The 17,623-nt window shown below is 40.4% G+C and overlaps 1 protein-coding gene across 1 annotated transcript in view; it reads right to left on the bottom strand.

The window, feature by feature from the left end:
• The window catches only part of T265_01263 (hypothetical protein), a gene marked incomplete at both ends in the record, with an annotated part of 57,313 nt that overhangs the window by 12,760 nt on the left and 26,930 nt on the right, over positions 1-17,623 (bottom strand). The window contains 7 exons of the mRNA XM_009165248.1: positions 245-365; positions 3,879-4,131; positions 8,718-8,864; positions 10,695-10,774; positions 11,999-12,329; positions 14,048-14,404; positions 17,056-17,209. Coding sequence (XP_009163512.1) covers positions 245-365; positions 3,879-4,131; positions 8,718-8,864; positions 10,695-10,774; positions 11,999-12,329; positions 14,048-14,404; positions 17,056-17,209 — 1,443 coding nt within the window. The remainder of the gene's footprint in view (positions 1-244; positions 366-3,878; positions 4,132-8,717; positions 8,865-10,694; positions 10,775-11,998; positions 12,330-14,047; positions 14,405-17,055; positions 17,210-17,623) is intronic.

Genomic DNA, 17,623 nt, shown 5'->3' with positions numbered 1-17,623 from the left:
CTTCACAGCATTGTCCGCTCTAAAGAATTTTAGGAACGAGTTGAGAGGCATGTTGATGGTGGTCTTGTTGGTTGACCAATGTGCACCCTTATATAGGCAGATCAATGCCCAGACAATGCTGACAAAGGTAAAAGTTTTTACCAGAATTTTACTCTACACTTACCATGTGCATAGGTATTTCGTGCGCCCCTGCATGTAAACATGGAGAGGTGGAACAATATAAAACTCCGTGGGTAAAACTCACATTTGTTTCCCTTTACGTAGCTCTGTGTTTTCATCAGCTCTGTGAACTGCTACTGGCGCAAGTTTTTGAAGGACGATTACAGCGCCTTCAATCAAGCGAGGGCTAAGTGTCAGAACCCACTCTGAAAATAACAAGTCGGGCATTCGAAAAAAGGGTTTAGGCATAACCTACAAAACAAAGCTGAAGCACACTGACGACCGACATCGATACAGTGCTGAGAAATCCTGGCTGCACATTGAGTCTGCAATACTACGGAGGTAAACTAACAGTAACTGTGAATGTCCGTCTGGGGTTTGAATAAAAAGTACCTTGTAACACTGTAATGCAATATAATGTTGTGTCTGGATGTGCGGATCATCGGTTAGTTTCCAGTTTGATGGTTCGTCCTCACATATTAGGATAATGTGCACTACCTCTGTAATAATATACACCACTGATGAAGCATGCGGGTAGTCTATGGTCTTGAGTTCAAGCTCAACTGTCGCACGTGAAATGATGTGAAGGTTAGCACTTAAATTATGGATCCGCTTTGCAGTGTTTGTTTACTAATGTTTACTGGTAAATAAACGTCCAGGAACGTTCAAGAGGACACTTGAGAGTGTTCCCCTTTTCAGAAATTTTGTGTGGATAAAATGTCTACTTCCGTGTCTAATGACAAGTTATCACTTAGTTTGTGTTTGCTGCTACGTTTGCGGTAGTGAAGGGAATCCTTCAAACTGAACGTCTATGCTTACGTTCCACCTACTCTGTCTGGCGTTGGAAACAGGCAGGGCTATCATCCTGGTTGATCCCATCTCAAAATGCGGTCTAGAACATTCATGGAACCTGGCTATCATCTCTTTGGAGTTAGTTGTTGTAAAGTTGAACAGGTATTTATCTGAGTTTGATCATTTTGGTTCATGAATCTGCTATCCAGATTCTGCACTGACTACCGCATCATGGACATTCATCCTCAAACTACTTTTGCGATCTCATGTCCCGCCAGTTGGCGAGTCATAAACTTTCATCACTAATGCATTTTTGAAAACCACATAATTTGCACATTTCTGCCAATCTTCTGTAAATTTATTGTAATGTCCCAAGCCTTTGCATAGCTGTAGTAACCCCCAGCTAGAAAAACCGGAAAGGTTTCTACAGTTCTAGATGACCTCACCTGTAATCACACAGCCGGTGTCGCTATAAGAAAAATGCCGTTGATGCTTTAATTATTAGAGCTAATCAGAGGAAAATAATTACTTGATGGAACAAATGGGTTAGTTATAAAGTGGATGGGAACTAGAGTTATGTGTGACAATTATGATAGTGTATGATATGTTATGATAATGTACAAACACCACGCGTTTGCCCTCATTATCACAGTTGTCTTTGACGTGCACCATAATTATTCAGTGCTGTAATTTGTTGGGGAGGATTCCTAACGGACGTCGCTTAATCATCAGTCCAAATTTACTAATACGGATGAAGAAACTTCTTCCGTTTCAAAACCCCAAAGGTGAACTTTTTCAACCAACCTCAAGCAGTTTCTTATACTTTTACCTTTCACAAGTGCTTGTGTTAAGCTTTTTATCCTTGGAAATCTAACAGGAAGGTCGTTTGACATTTTCGTAGTTCGGCAGAACTTGATCGTATATTGCGCAACCTGTTTAATTTAGTAAAGGACAGTTTGCTGATAGGATCTTCTGGCTCTGTAAATGATGTTTTGTTAGCGAAATACACTCATTCGCAAAACAATTTGGTTTTGCGGGAGACTCACCTGGAACCCCGCTGAATCTCTCGTTTGTGATGCTTTTATGGTGTTTCATTAGTTATTAAACAAACAGGCTGACCAAGTCTGGGGGTTAACTTTAAGGCAGGTCGTTAAATTGCCTTAAGGTTTTCCGGTAGCAGATGTACAACCGGCGTTGATGGATAGACAAAATTTCGAGAGATAAAAACAGCATGTTAACTTTCAGGACCCCTTGTCTTGTGATACTATCCTTCAACTAAATGACAGGTGTACATTGTTTAGGCCAAGGAGATCCCTTGGAACATATCGTATGTACTGGGATTGAGGCTCCGCGTGGAAAAAAAGATACTAAGTCAAAACAGTGTCGTTCATATCTTCACGCTTTTAAGCGAGCTCTAAATCAGATAGTGATAGAGTTCTAATGAAAATGTATTTTTGTATGGCAGCCCCTATGTTAATTCCTGTTCTTCGAAACACTGCGTTTGGAACTTCTTAAAATGGCCAGTGATTCGTCAAAGCACGAGCCATTTTCATAAAGTGCTGGGAAGGAACCAGAAACCATCATTGCTGTGTGCGTTTCTCAGCCCTTGATTATAGCCAAAAATCCCCTTTAAAGAATGATCAGTAAATTATGTAGAAGCCATTCTGGACTGATATTTGAATATACTGGACGAAACTCGTCATCATGCTCAACAGTGCAACCGAGAAGTTCATTCAGTAAGTTGCACCGAATCCTGTCTGTAAGCTCTCTTCCAACAACATGCTAAAGTAGAAACATGAACTAGAGCGATTGCTGGGCAAAGTTAGTCGCGCAGTGGGGTAGCGTGCGAGGAAAAAGAACTTTAAACACTCACGCAGTTCACTCCATTTTGTCAGAGGAGTTACAGGAAAAAGACTGCAAGATGTATAGATTTGAAGCTAGTTTTGTGCTGAAAATACAAGCACTAAAATTATATCCAAATACCTCTCTTTTTGGGACAATGCGATTAGACAGTGGCTTCAGTGTAGAGTTTTGGAAGCAAAACGTTCATTTTTGCGCCAGGTTTTAAGTGCTCTTCCCTGATGAGTATTGCTTCAATGATATTTTGCAGTTCCAGGTTCTGATTGCGTAACAGCGGAATAATGACGTAAGAAAGTCAAGAATATATTTAGGAAGTAATGGTCTTCATTCTGAGATGTCGCCAGCTGATGGCCATGGATCGTCTGCAATTGACAGTAACCAATTCTACCAGTAAGTTTTTTCTATGGTAACTGGCCTTTAAATGAGATATTCCTGGTTTCTTAAGAAAATGTTTTCACTGAGCTTGCCTAAAGGACTTTGAAAAGTAGCCACTTGAAGTAATAGATGCAATTCATAGACAGAAGACTGACTCTCAGATGTTAGCATTCCAGTACAGGAAATTTGCACTGCCAGGGACAGTCAAAGCTGACTGGTCCAAAGGTCTGCACCTGCTCATACAAACTACGATGCAATATTGGCAGTACAAAGAATGTATCCCGAAGGGTGACGAGATACCTTATTACCTCCTGAATAAGAGTATTAAAGAGCAAGAAGCCAGAATTATGCAATTCGACTTGAGATCCAAAGTTTATATGTGCTCTCTTCGTAGCTGTAGTTTGAGGCGTCAAACATTTTACGAACTTAGTTGACACCTGTCACTCACAAATTCGGGAAGACAGATTGTCTTTCCAGTCTTGGTTAGAAATACCATCAATAATTTAGAGCTGAGATTTTCAAGTTATGCATGACTTGTAAGTAAAACCCGCTCTTCATTTAAGGGTGAGCAACCCACCTTTAAACTACCGTATCTACGGCAGGATGCCGCATCTCACACATGTTACTCCAAAAATGACAGCCGAGTATTTACCAATTAATTCACTCGTTTGGATTAACGATGGAAAACTCACCTCTCTCCATTTCCTTCAGATGTTCTACATACATTTCTGCTCGTTTTACAATAGTGTGTACAGAAGAGAAAAAGTTGCGTAATTTGGCCTCTTGTTGCGTTTGCCAGATATTGATAAATGGCTCACCACAGGAGACGTGCACTAGTGTGTCCCGTGGTAAGTTCTCAAGAGTAAAGTGTTCATTCCCTTCTTGATCAAACAATCGCCGGGCTGCGGAAACCAAACGAAGGGCTGTTGTGCAACTGTCCAGGAACTACAACGAAAAGGAAGACAAATGGGGGTACTCCAATGCACCATCTATTTTGTCCAACAGCAGCCCAGAGAAACTAGTTTTGACGAACAACTAGAGAGTGATTTCATATGCGATGGTTTGGTGTTCTCGTTGAGTTGCTTCAAGTACTGAGGTGGTCGCCGACAATATCAGTGATGCATGTGCTTCTACTTTGTGGCTTCTGGAATAAAATGAAGGTCATTATGTATTAAACTGGTAAAGTGTATACTTGTAACCCACTTCACTCTCTGGTTAAAATGGTTTTGAATCCTGCCCGTTTCCGAAATCTTTAGTGATGACCTTACTCCAAAACGTGCTGGACAATTTGAAAACTGGTTAATTCTGAGGGTTTTTGAAAGATGATTTTTCCTTAGACCTAAACGGAGTAGCCAGTCGACTGTGGGTTGTGAAGACAGATGTAAGCAATAAAATGTTATTCTTCAATCATACGGTTAAAGCAAGTTACACTGTTGAAGTTTTTGCTGGCATGAAATACATTAGTTTGTTTGCCTGGTTTGGTTGGTTAGTTTGCTGTTCAGGTAAGCCAATTATCTAACCAATATTCAACCGAAAAAATGCGGTACTCCTCACACAGGACAGAGGTGGTATTCACAGTCTGCTTTCTTAAAGTGATCCCTGAAGTGGCCAAACAAAGTGCATCGTTCTATTATATATATTATGTTGTTATTATTATTATATTATTTTCACAGTTGAAGTTGGGAAGCACATGGGTTAACAGGTCGTTGAAATGATATGCAACAAAATTTGATTTCCATTCTGAGCACTATAATACTTCCTTGTTGACGAGGAATACAAACTACCGTTGAAAATATACTAGAAGTTTTATTAAGGATCCCGTTAAATTTAAACTGAGGACTTGCCAACCAAGTCGAATATATCCGAACACAAACAAAATCAGGCTGTTACGCAGCCCTGGAATTATGCGAAATCTCGATAGGACATACCGGTAAACCTTGAAATAGTTCAATTGATCCAGGCCTCATTGGTATAATAAAGTGAAAGCGACCAAACTAAGTGAAATCAGTTGGAATGTCTGTCAAAAGCAAATGGTAGCATCTTAGGGGAATGGAGAAATGGATTGATTAGCACTGAATACTGTGCACTTAGAAATATTTTCGAATTACGATGAGAGTACTTTGGTTCTCTCGACTGATCACAATTCACTTAAATTTTGCATAATTACCCAACTACATGCAGCTACCTTACTTGAAGTGAACGCCTTTAAATGTGATCTTTTATTCACGGAATTATTAGTTTTATGCCGAGGAAGATTTTTCCTCTGCCTCTGAGTTTGAACAGCAAGTCCGAAGAATGCTAGTGCTCAACACCTGTTTCTCTATTGTCGTGCAAGTAATAAGTTTCTCGTCTCACTTTGTTTGCTTTTCGAAGTGAATGAAATGCATATTCCGGAAGTAAGTGATCGTTCGTATTAGTTATGTAGTAGCAGACATTTCCGATCAATCACTCGCTCACCAGCGAAGGGATGGTGGTTGCTATGACATCAACAATCACCAAAGTCCACAGAATGTGATTAGGGACAGTAAGCTTGAAAGTTGTACACCTGATTGCATAGGAACAAACATCCAGTTTCACATTGAAACCATCAATTAGAACAGCGGAATGCTACCAACAGCAGTATGTTGGTGTTTTATAACGGAATTCTTTGATGTATACAACTTGAAGTATGCAGCTTGTGTGCAGCTTGAAGTTTCACTGATATGGTGGTTTAACCAAATGGGGTTATAGTGAATAGAGTTGCATGCATGTTCTCAGTATAGAAGATTTAAAAACTCCTAGTGGAAGGACGAATGCCTAATCTCAGTTTCATAATCCCGAATAATCAAGCAAAATGTTTTGGTGGTCTGAGTAAATCTGATACTTCTCAATGGAGATCTAATCCTGCCAATTAAACCAGTCTCTATTGAAATCACCGTACAGGTTCTTATTATGCACTGAGAATCATCATCATTAAGCATCTCACGAAACTTCAGTACGGGGTTTGAGACGCACAACCTTCCGGTCACTGATTGAGCATTTAACCGCTTAGTCATCTACCGCTGAGTTGCAGCATGATTAACTCCCAATAGATAAGACACAACCAAAGGAGCGCCACAATAAGTGCGGAAAAATAAGTAAATTTGTCAGAAAACTGATTACGGCGTTATTTTTTTATATTTACACTTGGTCTATTTATGGCAAAAAAGGAAAGAACCTGCTCAGTATCGCTGTTTATCTGAACTTTTCAGTAATAACCACTACAACTGAATCCATTTTATGTCACCTCCAGTAAGGTCCGTTTCGAGCGAAGTCTCAGAATATTAGACGCTGTATACTGTCATAGCGTATAGCTTTTATGAAACAACGTTCATTACTCTGAACTTTTCAAACAAATCCTCTAAATGTAGAATAAACATCGCCGTAGTCACTTTTGGTTTATTGCAGATATATAAGTGGACTCCAGTTGCTAGAATTAGAAGCATCTGTTGTCACTTCATAGGAGTTTGATCTCCCGCTTTTGGTGCCCCTTAACCAAGACAGGAACCCTCGAGGTTTACACACATTACTGAATAAATTCCAGGCTCAAAGCTTAGTAATTCTTAGGTTCACGGAGATAATTGCTATCCATTCTGTAGAGGATGATCTGACTATTTGCCAGTGATCAGACAAACCGGTTTTCCGGCAAGAACCGATCATAATGAGATTCCAGAAGTCAGCAATAACTTGACAAAACTTAGTAAAGACGCTACTACAAGTAATCGTTGCTATAAAGCAAGGGGTGCTCACATCATTTATGACAAACAAGGGATTTCTCGTGTCCTAATGTTAAAAGTTGTGTAAAACTTAGACTGCAAAAACTTGCCTAGATAGGATATCATGGGTCGCTACCATAAACGGTATCTTCGAGGACTATGTCTCAGAACGAAGTCTTGGGTGCAGTTTCTGGTTTTGACTGTGCACTCTGTTTTTCCCGTGCTTAGAAATCATACGGAAAGCCTGGTTTGGGAGAGCGTAGGCCTTGAAGCAACTAAAAAATATCTGAAATGAGCTTTCCCTGAAGACTTCGTCTACATCACTAGTAGAAAAAATACGGGTTGGTTGAAATTCTTCATTCTTTGCAACCAGGGTTAACTGCCGGAAATATTATCCTTTCTATTATATGTCGGACTACTCTTGTGTTGGTACTATTACTCTTTCCATCGTTATATTCACCAGATTTTTTTACGGGTTGGGCAACTCTCGAGACTAAGAAGGTTAAAGACCAGGAACTTGTGAAAACTATGCCCCATCGTTCAAGAACGAGTAGGCAATTACAGGCTTTGGGGACCAGGCTTGATGCAGTAGCCGACGGTATATGCTCCCCGATAAAGTTAATCCAGTATCTAAAATCGTTATGCACTACATAAATCTCCAATAGTTATTAGGAAGTTATTAGGAAGTAACTCTTAAATTTCGCACTGTATGTCCAACTTTGCGCTTGATTTTTTATGAATTTGCTCTAATATGCACGTTATTCCATATCACATTAGTTATAGATGAATTGACGTAAGACTGAGTTATAATACGGCTACACCGCAGGCATATCACATTCTTGATAAGGGGACACAGAATAGTTCTGCACATAAAGTTTTGCAAAGAGAAAGTATTTGAATTGAAATAGAATTTGCGATACTCTTTCGGTTGTTATGTGCCCCGTTTTAAGTAATATATACGCAGAACGAACGGTTGTGATATTCGAAGCTTATCCGACACTTATCAGTCACTGTTAAACTACAGACAGCACCTGTACTAGCTTTAAGTGCCAAAGTCATGTGTTATACTGAGCAGTCCATGTGTAACATCGTCTCACAGCTTTCATAGGACTGGTTTAGAGGTTCAAGTGTTCTTTCTGTGCTCCTTTATCTGAGAATAAATCTGTGAGGATGACCGTTTTTAACTTTCCCGGTTGTGGTTCAGTCATTCCCATAGTTGGTAGATCAGAATTAGTCCACGGAAGAAGTGACGATTTAACGAAATCAGGTAAGAGGTTTCAAGCGTCTAAAAAGCCAGTCGGGCTAATGAGTCAATAGACCGATCGGTTATCCCGAGTTGTCATCATCAGGATTTTGGCGACTACGGACAAGGTAAGGAGTGGATAACCAAACCGGTGTTTTGGACTGCTTACACGCTCCAAACGTCGCACTTTATGTATACAGGGATGTCAAAAATATGTAATTCAGTGAATAGGCGGGCTTTGCCGAATATATTATCATAAATTGAGAATTTATGGTGATGTTTAATCTTGGCATTCAAGGCCTAACTGTTCAGCCAGACAGCAGGGTCACTACTTTCTATCTTACTCCTAGCGAAGGCCACTCCAGTTTAACATGTGATTGGCATCACTATCTTGGCAAGCGTACCACCTGAGCAACTGCTTCCGCATGTAGATGAAGGCCAGTTGGCATCATCTTTTAGGTTTTGAGTTGATGCTGCTGCTGTCGTTGAGGCAGCGCACTAAGTATTAGCTTAGTTGCACTGTGGTTACATAAGCAAATAAACTGAAAACTTACTGTTGTGAATTCCACACTAGCAACAGGTGGCCTTCTTTCGTTTTGGTTGATTTCTCCCGATCCGACTCTGGAAGACTTTAGGTTACCCTTGGTCTTTCCTTCTCCTCCCACCCTCTCATGATGGCTCTGGACTTTACCTTTCCGAACCTTGAGGATGAAAAATAACGTTAAGCAGGTTGGTGCGGTGCAGACTGAAAATAGTTCAAGGGTCCTACTTTCATTTAACTGACCAAACCAAGTGTCTGCGTCGCTATCCCTAAAACCTACACGATAACCATACCGCAGTTTGAACAAACATAAACCTTGCTACAAACTTTGAGTGACGAACTAACGTTTTACATCTAGAGTTTTCACTTTTTAATCCCGAGATCTTGAGCTAAAGCCTGTTCCTCACAATGTTTTTGGCGGAGATATAAAATACGAATGCTAACATGAATTGATAGACTCAGGTGTGACGATCTTTACGCGTTAGACCAGACAATAAAGTAAAACCCAAAGCATCAGAGTACATAAACCCAAGTTTGGAATCACAAATCTGAACTTCATTCTGTGTTCCACTGCGTTTTTGAATTGAGTTTTTCGCCACTGTTCAAATGGGTAGGCAGGCATGGGTCCGGGAGACTTGTGCTGCTTTCTTCCACCTGCTTTTCTTAATTCTGAACGAGTCCTCTCACGTTATCTATCGAGTACCGAATAGACTGTCAGTATCGAAATAGAAGGAGTAGCTTGACGATAGATGAGGCAGTCGTGATACGTTTGCGAAACCCGGTAGTGTGCTGACAAAAGCGTTTTGTATGATCACTGAGCTTGCCTTGGCCATGACTCGTCACTCAACAACCCTCTCTCATAACGTTCAGTTGGATGCGACTTGAATTGCGCAGACAATCATCGTCCGTGTCCCCGCTCAACTGATTCAATTTATTCGGTTTATCTCATTTTTTCTGTAGTTTAAATGTTGAACCTGGTAGGACGCTCCAGAAATAATCGGTTTTTGAAAAATGTAAAAGCCCACAATGAAAATAGAGAAAAAGAACAAACCTGCTGCCTCCGAATCAGTGACATTTCATAAAGTCACCAGTGCCACAAATCCCATGATATTTAGTTGCGGCCACATTGAACAAGGTCTTTAGGCAAATGCAGGAGAGCTCGATCCGGTAACGCATGTAAAACTGACAATAAAGTTTTCTCTTAATATCCCTTACATCATTTAACTGAGTCACGCTGTTCACCTCATGGTTCATTTAACTCTAAAGAAGCTGTTGAGGATGTAAGTACACTCGTCAATCGATGAATCGGCGTTCTCGTATGATCAGACGCTTCAAACTAGTGAGTTATCCGTTACATAACCTAATATCGCCAGAAAAAATAAAAGGTACTGTTCCTTTGGCCATGTCTTCTACACTCTAGGATCCCGACCAACTTCTCACAATATCGTTTTAAGCAAAAAAACTGCCCTCATTCTAGCAGGTAAGTAAACGCGGAAATTCGGTCCGTACATATGCTTTTCATTTAAATCATAAAACTTAAGTGAGGGACTGTAGAGAACTATATACTATTCTAACACCTAAGCTTTTACGGCCAGAAAACCAGTTGAAGCCAAGAAAGCACGAGGAACTCATTTTAAAAAATTAACTGACGCAGTCAGGCACGTTTATGCGTTTTACGGCTTGCTGTCCCAAAGTGCGGTGCACGTTGCACACAGCACAAAATGAATGCCTAAAGGACATCAAGACTTTTGCTTGTAAGGAATGCAAATTTGACCATTGCAACTTAGCTCTGAGCATGAGATCTTTACACAACAAGGGGCAGTAAAATAGGACGTTTTCACCCGAAAATAAATGGCGTTGTTATGGCGTTTCTAGCTCCAGGATTCTGTGGGTTGTTCCAATAAAAATGAACAGGCCAACCAAAATAATGCGAGTTTAACCGGGCCAAACTACACGGAAAATCTGGCTCTTTCGTTCAACTTACACTTACGACCTTTGGTCCAGTGACATATACAGCGTTGGTCACGATAGCATCTCCATTCCGCAGTACACGAAGCCTCTTTGGGTTACCTTCAAACAGGAAGTGTTGAACAGACTCAAGTTCTTAAATGAAATGAGGGTTCTATGCAGTGTGAAAACAAGGCCTGATGAAATTGTCTTGATATGTGAACGTAAATTTCTGGATTACTTTATTAGATACTTGGCGAAACCATGTTTACTACATCAGACACCCTCAGAAACATGAAAGAATAATGAAATGTGCGTACTTTTCATACATGGGATGCGTTAGGGTAAACAGTTGAGCGAACACTAATTTGCACCAACCTCCCGGAAATCAATACTTATTACACAGAATATTAATCGATTTTCCTTGGGAGAAACCAAGTCACATTCCAGTACAAGAAGTCATTTTGAAGACATTGCCGCCCCAGACCAGAAAAAATTTAGTTGTTTGTAAATTTTTGATCCACTCTTGTGTTTGGTGTTAGATGACTGCACCTGATGTGGTGTTTCGGTACACATGATAAATCATGGTTCAGACTGGTGAACGCCAGTCATTGTCAGCTAGGAGGCTGTAACGGAGGAATGTCCGTGCTTGTAAATAAACTGAACTATGAAGCAAAACGGAACGGAAGTGATTTCTCACTCCCGTGCATTCAAAGAAATCGGTAGCAAATCCAGCGGGGTTTAGCTACTCGTAAGTGAGACATCCTTGGCTCTGATTCGAACATCAGCAATCATTTTATGGTCAGAAATTGATGTCTCGCTCATTCGTTTCATTGAACGATTTCGTGCGTGCCAGTTGGGGAGAAATTGCAAACAACCTCAATCAGGTGCCGCATAATGAAAAGAAAATGAATGACAATGTTAACTCACCCTTAATCGCTAGAATACTCTGGGTTCTGCTCCAGCTACTTGTGAGATGCGGATTGCTAACCATCACTCGACCTGTCCACCATTGACTACTAACAAATTTACGTCAGAGGCTGCAAGTTCGTCATAATATATAATTATGGTGTTTTCAGTTTATCGTCATAGCCCCAGTCCCTGGAGTTCCCAATATTGTCCATGTTTTTTTACAGATTACAGCCAATCGGGAGAAAATTTAGGTTTCCTATTTCGTTTTGTACAAGCAAAACATGTCAGAGGAAGGTAAAATGTGACAGTTCCCGGTAAAGTCCCACACTGTCTGAAGCTTCCAATTACTGGTAAAAACACAATCTTCTGAGTGCAGCGAATGGGCTAGAGAGAAAAATATGGCGCACCACACTGTTTACAAAAGCTCACACGAACTTCCGCCAGCATATGAACTTCTTTGATCCAGAGGAGGCGCAAACGGCGTTAGATAGCCTTCAACTGGCCAGATGAGCGCTTCATTTACTTCCCCTTCACGATCTACAGGCCAAGTTAGCGCAAGCTTGTGCCACTCCGGATTAGCCACTTTCGAGAAGCGCCACTGACCAAACGTACTCCACCGTTTTTGTTTAATTCCCCAACGCTGACAGCTATCCTGTGATCGATCCAGAATGTGGCATGCGGCAATGAAACAGAAAGCTCCGATGTTCCCCTCACTTGACTTCTGTTCACATTTGTACAAACAAGTCAAGACTAATGATTCGTCACCCTGGAAGGAAATAAGTGGACAAATTTGCATGAAACACGTGGTAAATGCTTTTTACAAATTGCACAGATCATTATGGATGGCAACAGCCTGTTAATCTTGATTGATAGACTATATGTTAGCTTGTTGGTGAACGTCACTTACCCAGTTGAGGTGTTTACCTGGTAGCACTTGGTTGCGAAGATTTTGTGATTAAGTTTATGTGTCAAAAATCTGAGCGCTTGATGATTCCTATTTGAAATTAACAGAAAAACTTTATCGTCTAGCCTTGTCTCAAAATATGATGTGATGTGATGTGTGTGTGGCTTCGGTAGCCCCTCCTTGGAAATCCCTGAACAACAGTAGATAAAATGATTGTTGTTGCGCCACAATATACAAACTAGTCGTGTAGCTCTTTGAATCTCTAAATAAGATGTAAGGAAATTGGCATTCGTTCAGTAACTCGAATTTCAGCTTCATTCCGATTATGACTCCGCACTGTTTTGGACTAACTGACAGTGTTAACTTAATTCTGAAATTGGTTTCTGAACCAACGAAAGGTAAGTTGAATCTCTATTCTTCCTCTTCCTTCGGCGGTCGAGACGATTGTCATGAGGTGGTCTTATATCTACAATTATGGTTGATGAAAATGTAGTTAGGATACCGAAATATTGGGATTCAAAACAAGCTGACCGATCTGCCCCTTGAATTGAGCGTGTTGTCCATAGATCTGCGCTTGATCATTTACCTCGCCTACTGTTTATTACAAACGAATTTTTCTGGGTGAAGGAATAGAAACGCTCAAAAAAGACATCACGCACATATTGCTATGGATATCATACCAGGTGACCCAAAGAGACCATTGAAATCTCCCATGAGCTCCCTATATATAAATGAATTTTGAGGTTTACTTTAACTTAAACTTTTGTACTCATTGAATCATCTTAACTAAAATTTACAGAGGAATACACGATAGGACAAGTTGTGATCAAGAAATTTCAACAAATTTGTTGAGAGCATACGAGAGGGAAACGAATTTATTTGATGTTTTTGAATAGGTAAAAACGCAGATTCATCTCCCGATGAGCTAATCATTGCGGAAAAATCTGACCGTAGGGTGAGTAGCACCACGGGCAGCTGGACGACCCGGATAATTTGGGAATCAGGCTTCTGGTTCAAAGAGGGTAATTAACCGCAGATGACTTCTCTCTGACTAACTGCATCAAGAGCGATGAAAAATTTGAAAGGCGATAATGTCGGAGTAAGAAGGGACAGTCTGAAAAAAAAACTAGAAAAATATAAACAAATTACATGCCACAAGTGATCCCTACTCAAAGGGCGGTGTTTGTGGATAAATTACTGAGTGACGTGTAAGGTTAACACGGACAAAACGCACTTTACATAAACCGACATTGTTTACTTCGCTGACCGTTTGGTTTTGCTGGATATGAACTGGGTTGTGTATCATTTATCAACAGCTATGATGTTTACAACTCAAGAAAAAAGGACAAATCACTTGAGTCGCAGCGGTCTTCAGAGAAATCTCATTTTTACGTTATTTCATTTGCATCCTGAAAAAATAAGGCTTTATAAATTCTAACTTCGCTAAACACATTTTACTCTACGTAGTTTTCAAAATCAACCTTACTTTCATTCGAAAATGATGAAGTTCGTGCGCATAGACGTCACCATCTAATATTGTTGCTGCTCTAAAAATACTAGTTTTCCTAAGTTTCACTTACCTGGTTATGTACATAACCATCTGTTGAGAAACGCCATAACTGAAACTTGTCCTCATCATCTTGTTCCAATAAAACCACGCGAAACCCAGTCACAATATCTTCTACCGTGCTAGCTCTGGATTTTGCGCTCGACATACTGTCACAGTTGACTGTACCAGCGATTTTGATAGCGTTTTTGGGGAGCCCCAGCGCGAGATTAACTGGACACCATTTTGGTTTGATTTGCCCAGATTTATCTAGTGACCAGAGTTGCAAAACAGAACCGGTCCTTCTTGTGGTTTCTTCTTGACTTGGTCCGACTTCCAACATGGGAACCAACAAGAGGCGTTCCTCATCCTGTTTGACAATACAAACCAGCTAGTGTTGTAATTTTGTATTCATGTTGTTAGTATAACTAAAGACGCCTTGAGTCAAAATGTCCAGCAAGATACATCTCAGCACACTCTTCCGAAGTAACTAGCTAATTACGTGGATTGAGGATTGTAACTATGAGCTTACTGTACCGTCTTCGTGCTTGTTGACTACTGGCAGCTTGACAGTGTACTAGAAAACCTCACTAATAATAACTGGTTCCATAAACAAACTAAAGCCAAAAATGACATCATAAAACCCCAGGGAGCGACGCGTTTGCCAATCCAACTAATTTGACGATCAGTTTATTTTGTCTCGGGATTCCCGTTTACCCCAAAAAGGATAAGTGCAAAACTTATGATTTCACAGGATAAACTTGCAATTCTCCACTATTAATAATAACGTGTTGTATTCTTGTGAGCCTTGATTGAGTAAAAAGCTTCTGTTGCCGCATTCCATCTGGCAACCTGATTCCTAACTAGACCGACTATTATTGATAGATCAGGGGTAATAAGTTTATATGGTAAGGGACGGTAAAGAAAATGCTCCAACGAGGTTTCAGATACGAACTTTCGGGGGTTCACTCATACAACACTGACAAACAGCCCATTGATATTTTACCTGGTACATTTACAAGAGGTCTGACTGGGGTAGACCTCTCGCTATTACACCTTGGCTGATTCTAAAAAGGTGAGTTTTTATCAATCATAAATACGGATGAGTCCGAAACTTTTAAATCTGTCTGATAAAACTTACCCAGTGTCAAAATCGAGAATCAAAGTGAACGCTACAAATTGTGAGCTTGGAGTTAGCAAGTTAAATCTTCCCGAATGTTTTGGAGGCTCTGCGTCAACATAAAATTTATCAATCTGCCAAATTTTATCTACCGACTTTTTAGGGGAAATAGTCAAATGTTTTAGGCTAAACTCCTGCAGAATTTAAAACACTTCCAAAATATTCTCCCGAAATCTGTGGATTTCGCGGGGACGATGGACGGTTTCCTTGTGGGCGGTCATTTTTACCTTGTTCAGGATCACCTCAACTGGAGTCGGATGCACAAGGAAGAGGTCTAGGGAACAATTTTGGTGTTCGGAATAAAAAACAAGTCATTTTTGACCAGATGTCGTTGATACTGCTGGAATGCAGTCGTTATGAACCTAATGGACCGACCGTGCCACGAATCGATCTAAATACCAAGAGAATTATCAGACGACAAATAGGAATTAGTCTTATTTCATGGGTTATACCTCCTATGAAAAATCCATTTATAGCGTGAAAAACTACACTCTAAGCCATCTGTGCTGGCTACACTCATATGTCTAAGAAAGTTTTTTCTTTTGATCTTACCAACTGGCAACATATTTGTTTGAACAAAATTTTACGTTTCCAGTGTTTGAATGAAATTAGCCAATTATTATCCTCACTACTCGGATTTTCATCATCAACGATTAGCATGTCATGTGCGACCAAGTAAAGGGGATTTGGCGCGGTAAACACAGCAATAGGGGAAGTTAAATCTAAGCAAGATGGTAGTCAATGCATTTCCTAACACAAGGTTCACTACACAGTCCTTTTCTAATGTGAATACAATCACACTTTACCAAACCAATAAATAAATATGTGAATGAATGAAATTGACACCCGTTTTCATCACAGACCGTTTGACCTATTCCTTGCTGATATTAAAGTGACCAAACTTTTGTCCTGTCAGTGAGGCTACTCAAGTCTGCAAGTCGGGAGTTACTGTACGGCTGTTTCATCTTTGTCGGTTTCACCAGCATTGCGAATGCCGTGAAACTCAGATTTTCGAGCACGCAAAACTTCTGGCTAGTATTTGAGCACCTAATCGTCTGACCGCGAGCGATTAAGAGCGCTTTGTCTACTGACACTATACCGGCACCAGATATTTGGCGTCAAGGCGAAAAATCTATTGTCTTCGTCAGTGAATTTCCGGTAAATGGGTCGCTGTAAGAAATTTGCATGTGGATGCCTTACATTCAGTGGTCTGTTTTATTCTCTAGTGGTAGAAAGGAGCCATTGTGGACAGGTTTCCCATTGTTAATAAAGAATATTACTACTGCAAAGACACGAAGTCGTGGATTTATTAAAATAAAAATTTCGATGACTAAAGTCAGTCACTGAATGGAGCATTTCTACATTGTACTTGCACGCATACTACCCACAACTCAGAATCATGCGTGAACTTCACAAACACTTCTTACAAAGAACGTCTCAGGCTCCTCTGTGCTTTATTTAAATTTAAATGTGGAGTATCTCGGTCTAATAAACGCAGGTTCAAATATTAATGTTGCTCAAAATTAAAGATTATATGCCAGGTCTTTTGCAATAATCGGGTTATCTTCGCACACTAATATGGGTCAGCATGCGCTAAGCTTTAAGCTGGATTAGCGGGATCCACGATGTTTCATTCGGAAGAAAACTTAGTTTTCCGTTTAGGAAGGTTTGAGTCCTAGAATATGCAGTACATTATTTCAGATCAATCTGCGCTGGAATACGACAAACACTTGGTAACATATGTCCCGAGCAGCTCTAGAACCAAAGCAGACAAGGTCTTGAACGCGAGAGTGACCTGTAAACACAATGTTGTTTATAAACGGTGAGACAGTTAATCCAACCATCCAATAGTGCTGACTCACTTGAGACTGTAACAGGGTCAGCCCACTAAGGTACTCTGAAGATGTTTTCTCCACTCCGTCTTCTTTATCAAGTTTTACTCCATACTGACCGCCGTATACATGTTCAAACTGTTCTTCGTACACAAGACTTTCCTTAGGCAACCAGATGCGTGAACTGTGAAGGTAAGCAATCGGGGCGTGTGTTAATGCAATTTCATTCACCAAGTACTAAGTGCCACAACCTCTCCAACATATTCATGGTGCGAAATAAGTGAAATTTTTGAAAAGCCGAAACTTCTTAATTGCGTGATCAGCTTTCCAAACAATGGGGTGTACCGTTGGAAAAAGCTACTGTTATATTTAACTTAAGGAGAATAATGGCTGGTGGTAAACAGATAGTAAACAGAAACGAGCAAAACTGTGGAATTTGCTTAGTCAAGCGCATTAGTGTTCGATAGCCACTTCAGCGAAAACCTAAGCTATCCATCCATATGTGATTCTCTTTCCTCACAATATTTACCAGAGGTTCCAAACTGCCTCCCGTTGTTCATTGTGAGGGCAAACTAGGAATACACCATTTCTACTTACG

Source organism: Opisthorchis viverrini (assembly GCF_000715545.1).
Source record: "Opisthorchis viverrini unplaced genomic scaffold opera_v5_13, whole genome shotgun sequence".
In the NCBI taxonomy this organism is placed as follows: Eukaryota; Metazoa; Platyhelminthes; class Trematoda; order Opisthorchiida; family Opisthorchiidae; genus Opisthorchis; species Opisthorchis viverrini.
Note: the sequence above shows the minus strand (reverse complement) of the source record. Positions and strands in the feature narration are given on the sequence as shown.